This window comes from Pongo pygmaeus, chromosome 8 (genome assembly GCF_028885625.2).
Source record: "Pongo pygmaeus isolate AG05252 chromosome 8, NHGRI_mPonPyg2-v2.0_pri, whole genome shotgun sequence".
Classification (NCBI taxonomy): domain Eukaryota; kingdom Metazoa; phylum Chordata; class Mammalia; order Primates; family Hominidae; genus Pongo; species Pongo pygmaeus.
The window spans coordinates 27,876,846-27,891,838 of NC_072381.2; the positions used below are offsets into that span (position 1 = coordinate 27,876,846).

The window sequence follows — 14,993 nt, forward strand, 5'->3', positions numbered from 1 at the left end:
GCATGAAAATCTGGCCACCCCCACCCTAATCTTTTATTATGCAGATGGGTTCTCTGCCTGGCCAGTGCCATGTTGCCTGTTCCTTTACTATACAAAGAAAAGGGAAGATGAAGCCTCCATGTTGAACATCCCTAGCCCTCAGGTAGCCCTTTTCTATTGGCACAATTGCCGACATTCACCCATGCAAGCTTTCAGCTTGCTTATCTATGTCAGCAGCTCGATTTTTCAGGCTGCTCCTTGTTAGAAAAGAAATTATTTGGGGCCTGCTTTTTGTTAAAAGGGAAATTTTGCCAAGGACTCTTTTACCCTTGCTATCTGCCTAAATAATTTCTTTCTATCTCCTGTATCAGGAGTGTCACCCTCTACAGGGTTGGAGGTCAAGTAAGGGCACTCCTGAAAAGTAGATGGGATAGAATGAGTTATCAAAGATGAACAGTCAGGAGGCAACCATAAGGGGGAAAGGATAGTCCCACATGGGTTTTCAGCACCTGAGGCAGAAGCATCTGCATAAGAGGGTGGCCTGGCACAGGGTGTCTGGGAAAGGACGGGGTGAAGACAGCATCAACTTGGGAGGAAAAGTGGTGAAGGCAACCTGATGAAGGGTGCTGGAGTCCAAGGGGGAGTGGGAAGCACAGCTGCTTAGGGGCCGGGACACAAGAGATTGGTTACACGCAAGGGGATTGAACAAATCAGTAAATACAGCAGATTCTTGAACAACATCATTTCATTTTCATGCTGAGGAGAAAAAGAATTTCCAACTGGGGCCCCATCTGGGTGGAGTTTGCACGTTCTCCCCTTGTCTGTGTGGGTTTCTTCCAGGTATTCTGGTTTCCTCCTACATCCCAAAGCTGGGCATGTTAGGTTATCTGATGTGCTGATGTCATGACATGGTCCCAGTTAGAGTGAGGGTGGGTGTATGTGAGTGGCCCTGCAATGGGATATGTCCTGTCCAGGGCTGGTTCCCATCCTGCACCCTTAAGTGCAGGAGAGGCTCTGACCATGTGTGACCCTGAACTGGGATAAGCAGGTTAATAAAAGAATTAATGAATGCAAATTACTATAAAATAAAATATTGTAGGGTCTATGGTCATAACACAAAAGCTGCGGTACACAATTATGTGGTATGAAAGTGCTCTGTGAGCCTGCCATATTTGTGACTATTTTTGAACACAAAAATAGTGTTCAAATAGCTGCATGATGGCAGCAGGTGCTCCTGACAATTTTTTCACTTTGCAACATTTATTCCTTGATTTAACACAGCACCAACACTACAACCACTATCACTCACTGATGCACCCAAAATTGGGTAGTATCTTAATTTTTTAAATTAATCTTTCCTAAATATATGTAGAGCTCACATTTATTTCAATGTTTATATTCATGTTTTGGGGTATTTACTTAGAAGATTAGTGATGTTTTTGTGACCAACAATATGTCATAGGAATGTATGTTTTATTTGTATCATTTAGCCTATGGCCAAATTGGTTCTGTTATATGTCATTTCACTTAAAGTCAGATTCCAAAGCCTATCGACGGCATTAAGAGAGTACTTAATATATATTCAGGATGAAGGGAGCCAGGTTGCTGTCAGAAAAAGAAGAGCACCCTTGAAGTGCTCAAAGAATAAGGGGGACAGGTCAGAAGGACACAAAGTCAGCTGGAAATGGCTACTACTGGCCAAATCCAGGGGCATCTGAACACCAAATTAGTAAGCTTTCCCTTCTCCCCCTATTTGTTCACTGATTTTGTTCTATTTATCAATACAGAAGGGATGAAGGAATAAGAAAGTCATCATTTGGCAACCATCATAATAATACACCAATTATTACAAATCATCAATGAAATGCTTTATCTCGTGGGTGAAGTTCTGAGTAGTAGCCAGATATTTACAAAGCCTCAAAGTATCTTTATACAAGATATTTATGAAATGCAAAGTATATAGTAGCTTAACCATGGACAAACATGGCAGGATGTTGACTTTGATTATTTGAACAAATCAAATAATCAAAGTCAACATTGGCCAGTAATGGAAGCGAGTGACAGCAGATGCCTCCAGATGCTGCATTGCAGAGAACTCAGCCTATGTGAAAGCCTCGCCCAAATGGCACAACCTAAAGCTAATCATGAGGAAACACTGTACAAACTAAAATGGAGATAAAGCCTACAAAACAGCTGACCTATACTCTCCAAAAACATAAATGTCATGACAATCAAAGAAAGACTCAGGAACTGTCCCAGATAAAAGGAGACTACAGAAACGGGACAATTGGACCAACACATCACACCTGGTGAAAATCCCCCATCTTGAATCTTCCTCGGCTATCAAGGATATTTTGGAGACAATTGGCGAAATCTGCATAAGGTCTATAGATTAGATATTAACATTGAACCAGTGTTAATATCCTGATTTTGACCATTATACTACAGTTATGTAAAGTAATTCCTTTTATTTAGGAAATACACATTATTTAGAAATAAAGAGGCATCGTGTCTGCAACCTACAAACAGTTCAGAAAAAAAATCTGTATTAAGTACCTATATTCATATTCATCTAGAAAAACAGGAGGAGAAGGGGGAGAAAGGATAAAGTAAATGTAGTAAAATGTTAACATTTGGAGAATAATATCCAAAAATTATTTGTACTACCTCTTATAATCTTTCTGTAAGTCTGAAGTTGTCAAAATAGAACATTTCTTAAAAGAAAAACAAATTTTTAATAACAATATTAATGAATTATAACTCACTGAATAAAATAAACCATGAATTCATATTGATACAAGTAAATGAATAAATTGAGGGTTCGATGAGGAGTAGAGATATGTACATAAGTCTCAAATTACCTCCCCGTAAAATACTAGTTAACCACAAGGTGAGAAAATAACATTACAGAGGAGAAATTCAGCAGATATCATTGTTAGTGATCAATGCTAACATTGCCAATAATAGGGCAAATCAAAACTGTAGGGTCACAGGTAAGATGCAATGAGAAGATCACAGGGTCACTTCTGTGATATTCCTGCCAAAAAATCATATAATCTAAATCTAATCACCATGAAACCCAACTGAGGGACATTCTTATATTACCGGACTTTACTCTTCAAAATATTCAAGGTCATGAAGGTCAAGGAAAGACTGAGGAACTGTTCCAGACTGAAAGAATCTAATAGATACAACAACTAAATACAAGCCATGGATTAGAATGGGATCCTTTTGCTATAAACGACATTACAGAGAAGTAACAAACTAGAATGTATTAATGTTGACTTTCTGATTGCAAGGTTTGCATTGTAGTTATGTAGAATGTCCTGACTTCTGGGAATGCCCACTAAAGTAATCAGGGGTGATGGCATAATGTCAGCAATTTACTCTCAAATGGTTCGGAGGGGAAAGTCTTTGTACTAAAACTTCAAAATTTTCTCTAAACTGAAGGCTATTTCCAAAAGGTTAATTAAAAATAAATAAACAAACAGAAAAGGTGAATCAGGCAAATCTTATTTCTCCCTGAGAACAGCTATATAAATCAGTGCTTAAAATTAAAATTATGTAAATTTGATGGCACTGTAACAATTGTAATACATCCAAACATGAACAATGACCACAGTTCCTGCACAATAAAATGTGTCTAAGTCCAAGTCTACCACTACATATAGTGATAAAAATTACAAAATACAAATAAACCATCAATTAACTGCACTAAAGTATTAATGACAACTTAGTGGTTTGGCTGTTTAAACAGCTGACATTTGGGCAGTTTGAGTACGTAAAACTCAATATTCCTGGTTTTCATTGGCAAAATCCACTTAAAAGTTAAAGAAGCCAAGTAACATTGTTTAAAATACTATATAAATTTTGATCTGACACATGTGATACAAAAATATGTTCCTTTAATAAAGATTTTTACATGTCATATATTAATATTTAATGAGAAACAAAATGTCACATGAACAGCCCAGTAATAAAATTTTATCTTTCAGATCATATAATTTTTCTTTAAAACCTGTACATATTCTCTTGATGCTTTCCAAACTAGATCTTGATTTAGATTTGACTCATCAGTAGATCCTAGAGGGGAAGCTATTGATCCAGATTCCAATTCAGCAGCAGCTAGAATGAAAAAGAAAGAATTATATTCCCTACCTAAAAGATTTCATAGTTAACTAAGTGGAAGTCAGTAAAAGAGTTGAGAATTTTGTCAGTATTAATAAGAAAGAAAAATATGTATGCACAACTATTATACAAGATTACTATTGAATATAATTTGCCCGTGGTTGCACACTGAATTAATTATCCTTGTGGTTAAATATCAGAGCTCCTGGCTTTCTCACTCTTCATTCATTTATTCAACAACCATGAGCAAAGTAAGCACTAGAATTACAAGATGAAGATGATATGATCCACCTCTAACAAACATATGCTATAATCTGAAAAAAACAGACAAACATACAATTTCCACACAGAGTCACAGATACCATGACAGGTATAAGACAGGGCACTACTGGAACACACAGAAGGGAAACCTATCCCAGTTCTGAGTCAATAACGTAGGCTTTTTGATGGAGGCAATATGTAGACTGATACCTGAAGTACAAGGAAAACATATGCCAGACAGAAGGAAGAAGCAAATGCCAAGAGCTGGAGCTGAGGAGGCTCCCTGTGGAATTCCACGTGGTCTAGGGTGGCTGGATGCCAGAGCAAAGGGGCCCGGAGAACAGCAAGGGGTGAGAAATAAGGTTGAATAACGTGTCAAGGACCACATTGATGTGGGTGTTTTTATTCCATGCTAAGGAATTTGGAACTTCTCCTGAGGGCAAAGGGAAACCAATGACAAAGTAAATGACTGGAGATTTCAAATGTCACCTGTCAAGTGACTGCTTATGAACTGTAATTCCAGACTAGATATTACTAGTGAGCCTGGGGTCTTTGGGCCTTAAATCACCACCATAACCTTGAGAAGCTGATGATGCCTTTGTTTTCTAAGAATAATTTCTGCATGCTGGCTACAGTTCTATGGGGATGGCAGAAGTGAAGAAAGTGTAGAGCCGGAAAAAAAAGAGGTGCAAAGATTTCTTGAGTTTTTTTTAAAGCTATGGAACATGATGAATTAATGAGACAAAGTATACTCTTCACTATGAATATTCATGTTTTCACATCTTTCATTAGATGTGTGTAAGAAAGAACATTTAATGTAGTATCTATTAGCCAAACAATGGAAAGGGATCTCACTCACGATTTACAATTTATTTCAGAAATCAATTAATTAATCTAAATTTAATTCATGAAGTTTGGCAACATACCTTCTTCGAGTTCTCTAGTTATATTTTTTTCCAACTCCTGCTGCATCTGAAATAAGTCAAATGTTATTTATAATATTTAAGTTAGACAAGAGACATTAACATAGAAATGATGTATCACTTACAAAATGTGGCCTGTAATACTCTTAAAAGACTACACTTAACTTGATTGCTTAAATATAAAAATAATCACATAAGTAAAATTCCTACTTGTTTTAAGTTTAGATTTCAAAAATGTGTAATGTTGTTTAATCTGATAAAAAGCACAATTAATATTGGTCTATTGCATATACATAATGTCAGAAACGATATTTTCCCTTATTAGTACAAGGTTAAACAACTGAAGTCATAATTTGAAATGAATGCATTACTTTGTAATTCTTAGCAAAACTCTGACCTTTATAAAGCTTAATCAGTTTTTTCACTTTAATGGATTTTTCCTTAAAATAAACTTTCTGGTGGGGCACAGTGGCTCAAGCCTATAATCCTAGCACTTTGGGAAGCCAAGACAGGCAGATTGCCTGAGCTCAGGAGTTTGAGACCAGCCTGGGCAACATAGTGAAATCCCGTCTCTATTAAAATACAAAAAAAATTAGCCAGGTATGGTGCCTTGCACCTCTAGTCCCAGCTACTTGGGAGGCTGAGGCAGGAGAATTGCTTTAACCCAGGAGGTGGAGGTTGCAGTGAGCCGAGATTGCACCACTGCACTCCAGCCTGAACAACAGAGTGAGACTCCAACTCAAAAAAAAAAAAAAAAAAAAAAAAAAAAAACCACCACTTTCCATTGTCTACTTTTAGAGAATTAAAATTTTAAAGTATGTTCTATGCTATTTTTTGGTACAGAATCATCAATATATACATGAAGAAAGTGATGCTATCATAGTGTCATATGAAAATTCTACTGGCAAAAGAGTAAGTGAAAATAAATATTATCCTACCTATATATTATAAATAACATTTCTTTATTCATGTAAACACAAAGATTTCAGAAAATTTGCTCAAAAAACGATAAATATAAGTTGGAGCTAGTTTTCAAGCTTAGTTTCTTTGATTCATAACTTGGTAGAATTATAAACAAAAAATATATAGCTCTTTAATTGTAATTTTGATTTCAGAAATTAGTACCAATTTTTATATTTATATACTTAATTATGAAATGTGTGGGAATATTTCAAACTGTATTGCAAATGGCCCATTTAGAGTGTTCTTATTTAAATCTTTTTTATAAAAGGTATTCTCTCACTAAATACCCAGAACATGGTCTGAAATAGTACACCATATAGTGTGCATAATAGGTACTTTGTGGTGATAATGATATGATATCCAATGCCTTTAAAAATGTTAGGTATGAAGATAAAATTTTTTGACTAACAGGTTTCCCGATATTTTGTAAGACTGTTTTCCATATATTTCTGTGACAATAACATTATAGACAGGCCTTATAAAATGAATAATGTGACAATAGCATTAGTAGACAGGTCCTGTAAAAGTAATAACTCAATACCAAATAAAAGGAGAAGCCTTTATTGAACGAATCTTATATTGCTATTCATTAATAAACATGATGTAAAATATACATTTTTACATGACTTGTATTAAGGAACTACTAATGTAATGTAGTTTCTCACTTCTAAATATTTACTTCCTACGTGTAATAAATTTTATTATTTCTTTATACCCTATTTACAAATACTTTCATAATATGTACATTTTGCTTAGATAAAAATGAAATACTCTTAACAAATTGCTTACTCTAATATTGAAGAGTCTTAACTGTCTAGACAGAGAAACATCTTGCATAACAAATTTAAATACAGGTTATTTTTCTCCCCTAACACTTAAAGGGTATATGGTGTAAAGTTGTTGCCTCTATTCCAGCCCTGGAGTGGCCTCCCGCTACATAAAGTCTCTTCCAGCTTTTCAATGACCCTTGAATTTATTTTTTTTCTTTTGAGGTGGAGTCTCACTCTGTTGCCCAGGCTTGAGTGCAGTGGCATGATCTTGGCTCACTACAACCTCTGCCTCCTGGGTTCAAGCAATTCTCCTGCCTCAGCCTCTTGAGTAGCTGGGACTACAGGCGTGCAACACCACGCCCAGCTAATTTTTGTATTTTTTAGTAGAGACGGGGTTTCACCATATTGGACAGGCTGGTCTCAAACTCCTGACCTCGTGATCCGCCCACCTGGGCCTCCCAAAGTGCTGGGATTACAGGCATGAGCCACCATGCGTGGCCAACACTTGAATATTTTACCACATAAATGACAGCTGAGGGCAACTACTTTTGAGAAAAGGACACCAGGTCAGACATAAAGGCTCAAAGGGAAAAGGGGCAGACCCAGAACACAGGAGGGAGCTGCTCTGGGAGGGACACTTGAAAGCTTAGGAAAAGGGTCTTCTGTATTGACAAGTCTGGTTTTGTCCTGGTTGGTGGGAAACTGGGATGGTTTTACCTATATTAAAAGTGAAAACTGGCAAATATTAAATGACTTTGAAAAAGTCCCTTTCATTTTATTTCTAATTTCCCATTAAATCACACATTTTCCTCATATTTCCCTTAATACAAATTTAAAATTATTGTCTCCAGTTAAATAACTTAACACAGTGCCTGATACAGACTATGGAAGAAAAAAGGAGAGAAAAATGTCTTGGTGACATTAATAACTGTCCTATTGAGGTAGACAAGGTGCCACCGATGGTTTTTGCAATGTATAGAGCAATAGCTTAGGAGAAACTGAACACTGCTAGAGGAAATTAAAAAGCTTAATAAATTACTAATCTCTTATGCTAATAATTTAATGCATAATACAAAATCAAAAGCTATTATGGAGTAAAATAAATAAACTATGTTTTATAAAAATGCTCGTCCTTTCTCTGTGGACTTTCTATTTATTTCCAGGTGGGGATTATGCTTCAGGTGGCGGAGGTAGCTTGAAGTCCAACATTAATAAAGGGAGCACATCTGCAACTTCATGTATACTTTTTCATTTTAAAATATAAGAATAGGAGAAAATTATAAAAGAACAATGTACCAACAAATTTTGGCTAATTAGAAGGATTCTTTCATAACTGGTAGTTTTCAAACTATGTCCCACAGAAATCTAAGGTTCTACAGAGGATATTGCAGGATTAAGGGATAAGGAAGTCACAGCTTCAGAGCCCCTACCCCTCCTTTAGCCAGAGAACTCTACTTCTATCTGTTTTATGTAATATAGTTTCATGCCATTTTTAAAAGTTCTATTCTTTCAAAAAAATTTTTTTAATGTATGAAAGTCACTTGACCTGACAGAATGGTTCTTTTTAATCTCTTTTGTTAAGTCTAACATGGTTTGGCAAACCAGTGCCCTACAAAGAAACCATGTATACCAATGGAATATTTTTCAGCTTATCTAGAAATACTAAAAATAAACACCCCCTTGCTCCCCAAAAAAATCAATTAAGGAAAAACATTTCCTCAAAAATCTTCTCTTACATTGCTTATCTATACATTCTTTCATCATCTTATAAAATGTTGTTACCTGAGTTTTCTGGTAGGAACTAATGAGAAAATTTTATATTTGCATCATGCTTAGTAAGTTACAGAAGGTTTTTTGTTATTGTTTTGGATTTTTTGAGACAGGGTCTCACTCTGTCATCTAGGCTGGAGTGCAGAAGCATGATCATAGCTCACTACAGCCTTGAGCTCCTGAGCTCAAGTGATTCTCCTGCCTCAGCCTCCCAAGAAGCTGGGACTACAAGCATGCACCACCATGCCCAGCTAATTTTTTTAATTTTTTGTAGAAATGAGGTCTCACTATGCCTCACTATGTTTCCCAGGCTGGTCTTGAACTCCTGAGCTCAGGTGATCTTCCTGCTTCGGCCTCCCAAAGTGTTGGGATTATAGGCATGAACCATTGCACCCGGCCTACAGAAGTATTTGACATTCTTTTTGTACCCAGTAGGAAAATTTCATGACTCTGAAGCATTTAGACCCTGATCATCTCATTGTCAGAAAAATAAGACAAAACTTAGCTAACAAAATGATGAAAAAATATTAGCTGGCTAGATCTTGTAATTTATGTATTAAAACAATCATTTGATTTGTTCCTTGTTAAGCCACTTGGCTGCAGTGCTGTCTAAGAAACCTTAGACTTGGTCTTTTATGATTTGTTAGGACATGAGGCCTGGTAAAGAAAGAAGGTTGAGGTCTCATTTAGCATGAGTCTACACTTTTTTCCTCTGCATTAAAATCATGAAAATACCATTAAATCTTAAGCTAATGTGCACTGATTAAAATGGATATTTTCATAATGATACACAACAAAAACTAGCTGCTATTTATTTATTTTTGTTCAAACAAATGTTTTATGCTTCCTCTAATTTTTTAAGAGACAGGGTCTTGCTATGCTGCCCAGGCTGGAGTGCGGCTGCTATTCACAGTTGCAGTAAAAACACACTACAACCTTAAACTCTTGGGCTCAAGCAATACTCCTGCCCCAGCCTCCCAAGTAGCTGGGACTACAAGTGTTCACCATTGCAACCAGCTTTTGTAATTTGTTCCCCCAGTCAAAAATGGTCAAAAGTCAGACAAGTATCTTAAACTGGATCAAGCATAGTTGAATTTTTTTTCCCTACCAAGTCTACAATTGATAAAACTTGTCATTGTTGAATTCATTTTGAGATCCCCAGAAATGAAGTCGTACTATGAGTGAAATCATAAGGTTGGATTGCAAGGTTCCTCTTCAATGGGTTTTCTATTGTTGTAGAAAAGCAAGACAAAACTAAGCTAACAATATGAACATAATATTGGCTAGCTAGGACCTTGTAACTGTAAAGCTAGGATCCAGGGGAGATGAGGACCCTGTGAAGCTTTACATGAAATTCTGGGTAGGAAGAAAATAATTCTGTTTGATCATACTTACTAAACACTCTTGATATCACTACCATCTTAGACATCAATCATTCAAGTAATGGCACAAGTGCATTTTTTAAATTCACATATCTGCTTGCTTTAACTATTTAAAAACCGCTGTGCAATTGCCCAGTAATAGACACATTTTACAAAAATTGAAAGAAAAATGCTGTAACAATAGCAACTAAGAATGTACTCCTATATAAGAAAATGACAAAACTTAAAAATACAAATTAATCAGTGTTAGAGTTTGTTTAATTCATAAGAAGTATTTATCTTGAAGTTCTTTAAATAATAAATTTCCATATGTGGTTAAGTGTTTGGATGCCAATCACTCATTCACTTATGACTAAGGGTGGAACACTTGAGATGGTGCCAGGAAACTATCAAAGTGCTATCAACCACAGCCAAACTCAAATTCATTAGAAGGAAAGCCAAAGTATCTCAACATATACCTTTTGCTATCAGGCAATAGGCAATAATATTCCATTTCTAATAAATTCAGCTTTTAAAGAAATTTAAAATGTGACAGTTTAGTTACATTTATTGAATAAAGTTAACAAATGGTACCTCTTGAAAATGAGAGCTCTAGGGACTAAAAAAAAAAAAACTAAACTAAAATTTCTGTTTCCTCAGTTTATTAGCACAGATAATTACAACCTTTACTTATCAAGCATAAGTCAATTAAACAACTCGGTATTTCACCAAATTAAAAACAAGAATTATATCAGAAATTTGAAGCTGGGCACGGTGGCTCACACCTGTAATCCTGGCACTTCGGGAGGCTGAGGCAGGCAGATCATTTGAAACCAGAAGTTTGAGAACAGCCTGGCAATATGTGAAACCTAGTCTCTACTAAAAATATAAAAATTAGCTGGGTGTGGTGGCACACACCTGTAATCCCAGCTACCTGAGAAGCTGAGACACAAGAATTGCTTGAACCTGGAGGTAGAGGTTGCAGTGAGCCAAGAAGGCACCACTGCACTCCAGCCTGGACAACAGAGTATAACGCTGTCTCAAAAAAACAAACAAAAAAAGAATTACATGAGAAATTTGAAACCCAAAGGAAAAAAGACAACATAACTAACCTTGCTCAAGTAGTTCTCCATGCTATTATTTGAAGCCCGTGGATTTGAGGTAGAGATCACTAAGTTTTCTCTTGGAATAAGTTTTCTGTTGAGATCTAAACTATTATTAAGATTTCCAACACAAGGTGGCTCCATGACTGGCCTGGTAGTGAGAGTGGTGAACAAAGATCTGCTCTGCTGTTTTTCCACAAGAAGTTTGGTGTTGACCTCTGCTAGCCTCTCATTAGTTCTGTGAAGATTGCGGAAGACACATGCTTAATATTTTACTTTTCCCTAAATGATTCCTAAAAGACTTGAAATTTTTAAAAAGTTACCATAGGAGTAAATGAAATTTCCCATTAACCAGTATTTTAACACTGAAAAACGTGTCAGAGCATGCCTACTGTATGCAATTATAATTTTTAGACTGTTCTAAAGAAGTACATATGTTTCTAGGGTAGTTTCCAACAAACAAGTAATTCAAGCAAAGTAGGGAAGGGAAGAAAATGGCTACCAATGATGTATAGCTTCACAGGTAACACCTGCTGCCTTCTGGAACGCTCCACTGGTAAGATTCCTGAGGATGCCATTAAAAATACTTGTCTTTAAAGGGTAAATATGTGACATGATAAACATGTTAATTTGCTTGACTATAATAACCATTTCACTATGTACAAATATATCAAAAACATCATGTTTTGATACATACAATTAACAAAACTAAGAACAAAGGAAAAAGCCCAGCTAAAAATACTTGTATTTAGTAAACCAGTTTAGAGATTAAAAAAAAAAAATTCCTCAAGACATGTGCAAGCATTTGCTTTCACCACCCTTTTACATTTATTTCACCCATTATCTGGAAAAATATTAGGCATCTGGCACCAAGGAATAATTCAGAGCAAAAAATTCTAGGGGAAAAGAAGCCAGCTGAGTTGGTGATCAAAAAGAACTAAAGAGCCTCAAAGCCAGTTAGCTCCTAACATTGTCCCCAAGGCATCAGAGGTGGGGCCTGACCTGTTTTCCACACACTCCCTCAGGCTGACCAAGGTGTTATTTTTAACCACTTTATAAATTATACTTCCCTTTATCCCTACGTTAATCATTCCCTATTTCACTAGCATGCCTTTAAGTAGTAGAAAAACTATACAGGGTAGTTTGTCTCACGGCACCCTGCAGTTATAATACCAGACATCACAATCAAGGAAAGTTCATTTATGGAGTGCCAGAATGTGCAGAGCAGTAGTGATACTTGACCCTTCTGGTTTAAGTTGAAATTTTCCAAATAACAGCCCAACTCATTAATAATTATATTTATGGCAATGCTGATAAGCAATCTGATGACAATATCAATGTCTAAATTACAAAGTTTCAAAAGCACATAGCTGAAAGACATAGATCTAGTTAACTACCTAAGAATATTAATGGAAAAGCCATATAAAATTTAAAAAAAAAAAACAGAGGAAAGACATAAACTGTCCTGGACTCACATTTTAAAGGTAAGTTAATTTACTAACATTTTCCAAAATTATATTACCTAGTTAGCTTTCACTTCCCATTAATCTCATGAACCTAAGAATTATGCTTTCAAGGCAAATTAATGAGCTTAATTTATTTCCTATGATTCTATATTTTGACTTACTTGTTGAGTTTACTTGACAAAGATTTTCTAACTTTTAATTCTTCTAGATAGAGTTGCTTATATTTTTCCAGTTCGGTTTTATTAAAGTCTTCTTGAGAAGTTTTTATTTTGGAGAGTTCAGATTCCAGATCTTTAATTCTAAGTTCCATCTGACTTTTCATTGAAGCAAAATTATTCTCTCTTAACTGCTCTAAGTTTTCTTGAGATGCTGCTTGTGCCTAAAACAAATTAAAAGCATATGTTTTAAAAATATATAACCTGAGTAAGACCATGGCCACCTACTCAGTGTCTAAGGGCTGTTTTGTTTTTAACCCAAACTCCAAAAAGAGAAAGATCTCTGTGCCAACAGGCCTTGGTCAAAGAGATAAGAGGACACCCCAGGGCTCTAACTGAAAAGGGAATCCAAATACACCTTCCAAAGAAATGAGAGTGAGTTTCTACTAGAGAAGCATTTTCATCCTTGATGAAGTAATCAAAACAATAAAGGCTGACTGGCAACCCAGATGTCTAACAATGGGGGGAAATGTCATATAGAAAATAAAAAATTATGATTGGTAACATAAGGAAAACCTAAGAAAGAAAATGACTACAAATGTGGAGATATTTTTGAATGAAAATCTTATAAAAATTATTTTTGTGTTAAAATATATTCATGGGGAGACTTGAATATGCTTAAAAATTTTGATGTGATATTCCATTTTATGAATACAGCTGGCAAAGTAAATTAAAGCAATCATCTGTATGTAAGATACAGGGACTTAGAGCTTCTTAGGGATAAATGTTGTGCACATCAATATATGTTGAGAAAAAAGCCCAAGGTCTTGGATCTCTTACAGTAATTCTACCTGTTGGAGCATAAGGTTATGGAATCACCTGGACTACAAGTAAAGGAATGTGGAGTGTGATCCTGAGCCTGATTAGCTCTATGGCTTGGGCCCTGCTGTTTAACCTTTCCCTAGGTCTCTTCATCTGTAAAATGGGAAACTATACTGGCATATCACTAAGATTTCTTCCTATTCTCATTCCATGTCTCTAAGAGCTAACATGCAGAGCTTTGTAAGACTATCATAAATACCATGTGAAGAAATCTGTGTTATCATGGATTGTTACCACCTCGGCCTTGTAGATTGTGTTCCAAGACTCCTATCTCTCACTAGCCTGAGGGAAGGGAAAAAGCTGAGAATGAGTAGTGAAGACTTGCTACTCTCACAACGGCTACATATTTTCAAGTGGCCCAGATTTGCTCTCTGTTAATCTTCATGTCCTTTCTACCAGTTTGCACCCTCCGTCCTCTCTCGTAAGCACAGGGGTCCCACACAGTTCTCAATCGCTCTTTATCCCAACTAAAACAAATCTGTTAAATTATTGAGTTTTAATCACTCATAGACACACATACTCATGTTATTAAGGAAGTAGATTTTTATCACTCAGACACACACTCACACACTCATATACCCATGTGGGTAAAAGAGGAAAGACTTTTTTTTGGCTTTGTTTATTTTAGAGACAGGGTCTCAGTCTGTCGCCCATGCTTCAGTTGAGTGGCACAATCATAGCTCACTGCAGCCTTGGAAACTCCTGGGCTTAAATGATCCTCTCACCTCAGCCACCTCAGCTGCACAGCCACGCACCACCATGCCTGGCTAATTATTTTTTTAAATTTTCTGTAGAGACGGGGTCTCACTTTGTTGCCCAGGTTGGTCTTGAACTCCTGGGCTCAAGTGGTCCTCCCGCCTCAGCCCTCAAAAAATGCTAGGATTACAGGTGTGAGCTACCATGCCCAGCCTAATTTGTTTGTGCTGTTTTGTATTTGAGACATAGTCTAGCTCTCACCATCTCGCCTCACTGCAACCTCCGCCTCCCAGATTCAAGCAATTCTCCTGCCTCAGTCTCCCGAGTAACTGGGACTACAGGCATGCGCCACCACACCTGGCTAATTATTTTTTTAAATTTTTTAGTAGATATGGATTTTCACTATGTTGGCCAGGCTGGTCTTGAACTGCTGACCTCGTGATCCGCCCGCCTCGGCCTCCCAAAGTGCTGGGATTACAGGCATGAGCCACCGTACCCAGCTTTGTTTTTTTTTTTTTTTTTAAGGCAAAAACAAC

General features: G+C 36.5%; 1 protein-coding gene across 16 annotated transcripts in view; it reads right to left on the reverse strand.

Annotated features, from left to right (window-relative positions):
* The window catches only part of ANKRD26 (ankyrin repeat domain containing 26), a 124,320-nt gene that overhangs the window by 24,050 nt on the left and 85,277 nt on the right, over positions 1-14,993 (reverse strand). For 12 of the 16 annotated variants that reach the window (XR_010127400.1, XR_010127399.1, XR_010127398.1 and 9 more), the window contains 4 exons: positions 12,886-13,103; positions 11,268-11,496; positions 5,295-5,340; positions 3,998-4,104 (listed from right to left, as the gene is read on the reverse strand). Coding sequence is in view for 13 of the 16 variants with exons in the window: in XM_063669694.1 (XP_063525764.1) it covers positions 3,998-4,104; positions 5,295-5,340; positions 11,268-11,496; positions 12,886-13,103 (600 nt within the window). In the remaining 3 variants the exon portion in view is untranslated. Of the gene's footprint in view, positions 1-3,865; positions 4,105-5,294; positions 5,341-11,267; positions 11,497-12,885; positions 13,104-14,993 lie in introns of those variants that run through there. The other 4 variants (XM_054435692.2, XM_054435691.2, XM_054435695.2 and 1 more) reach the window with 1 other exon arrangement.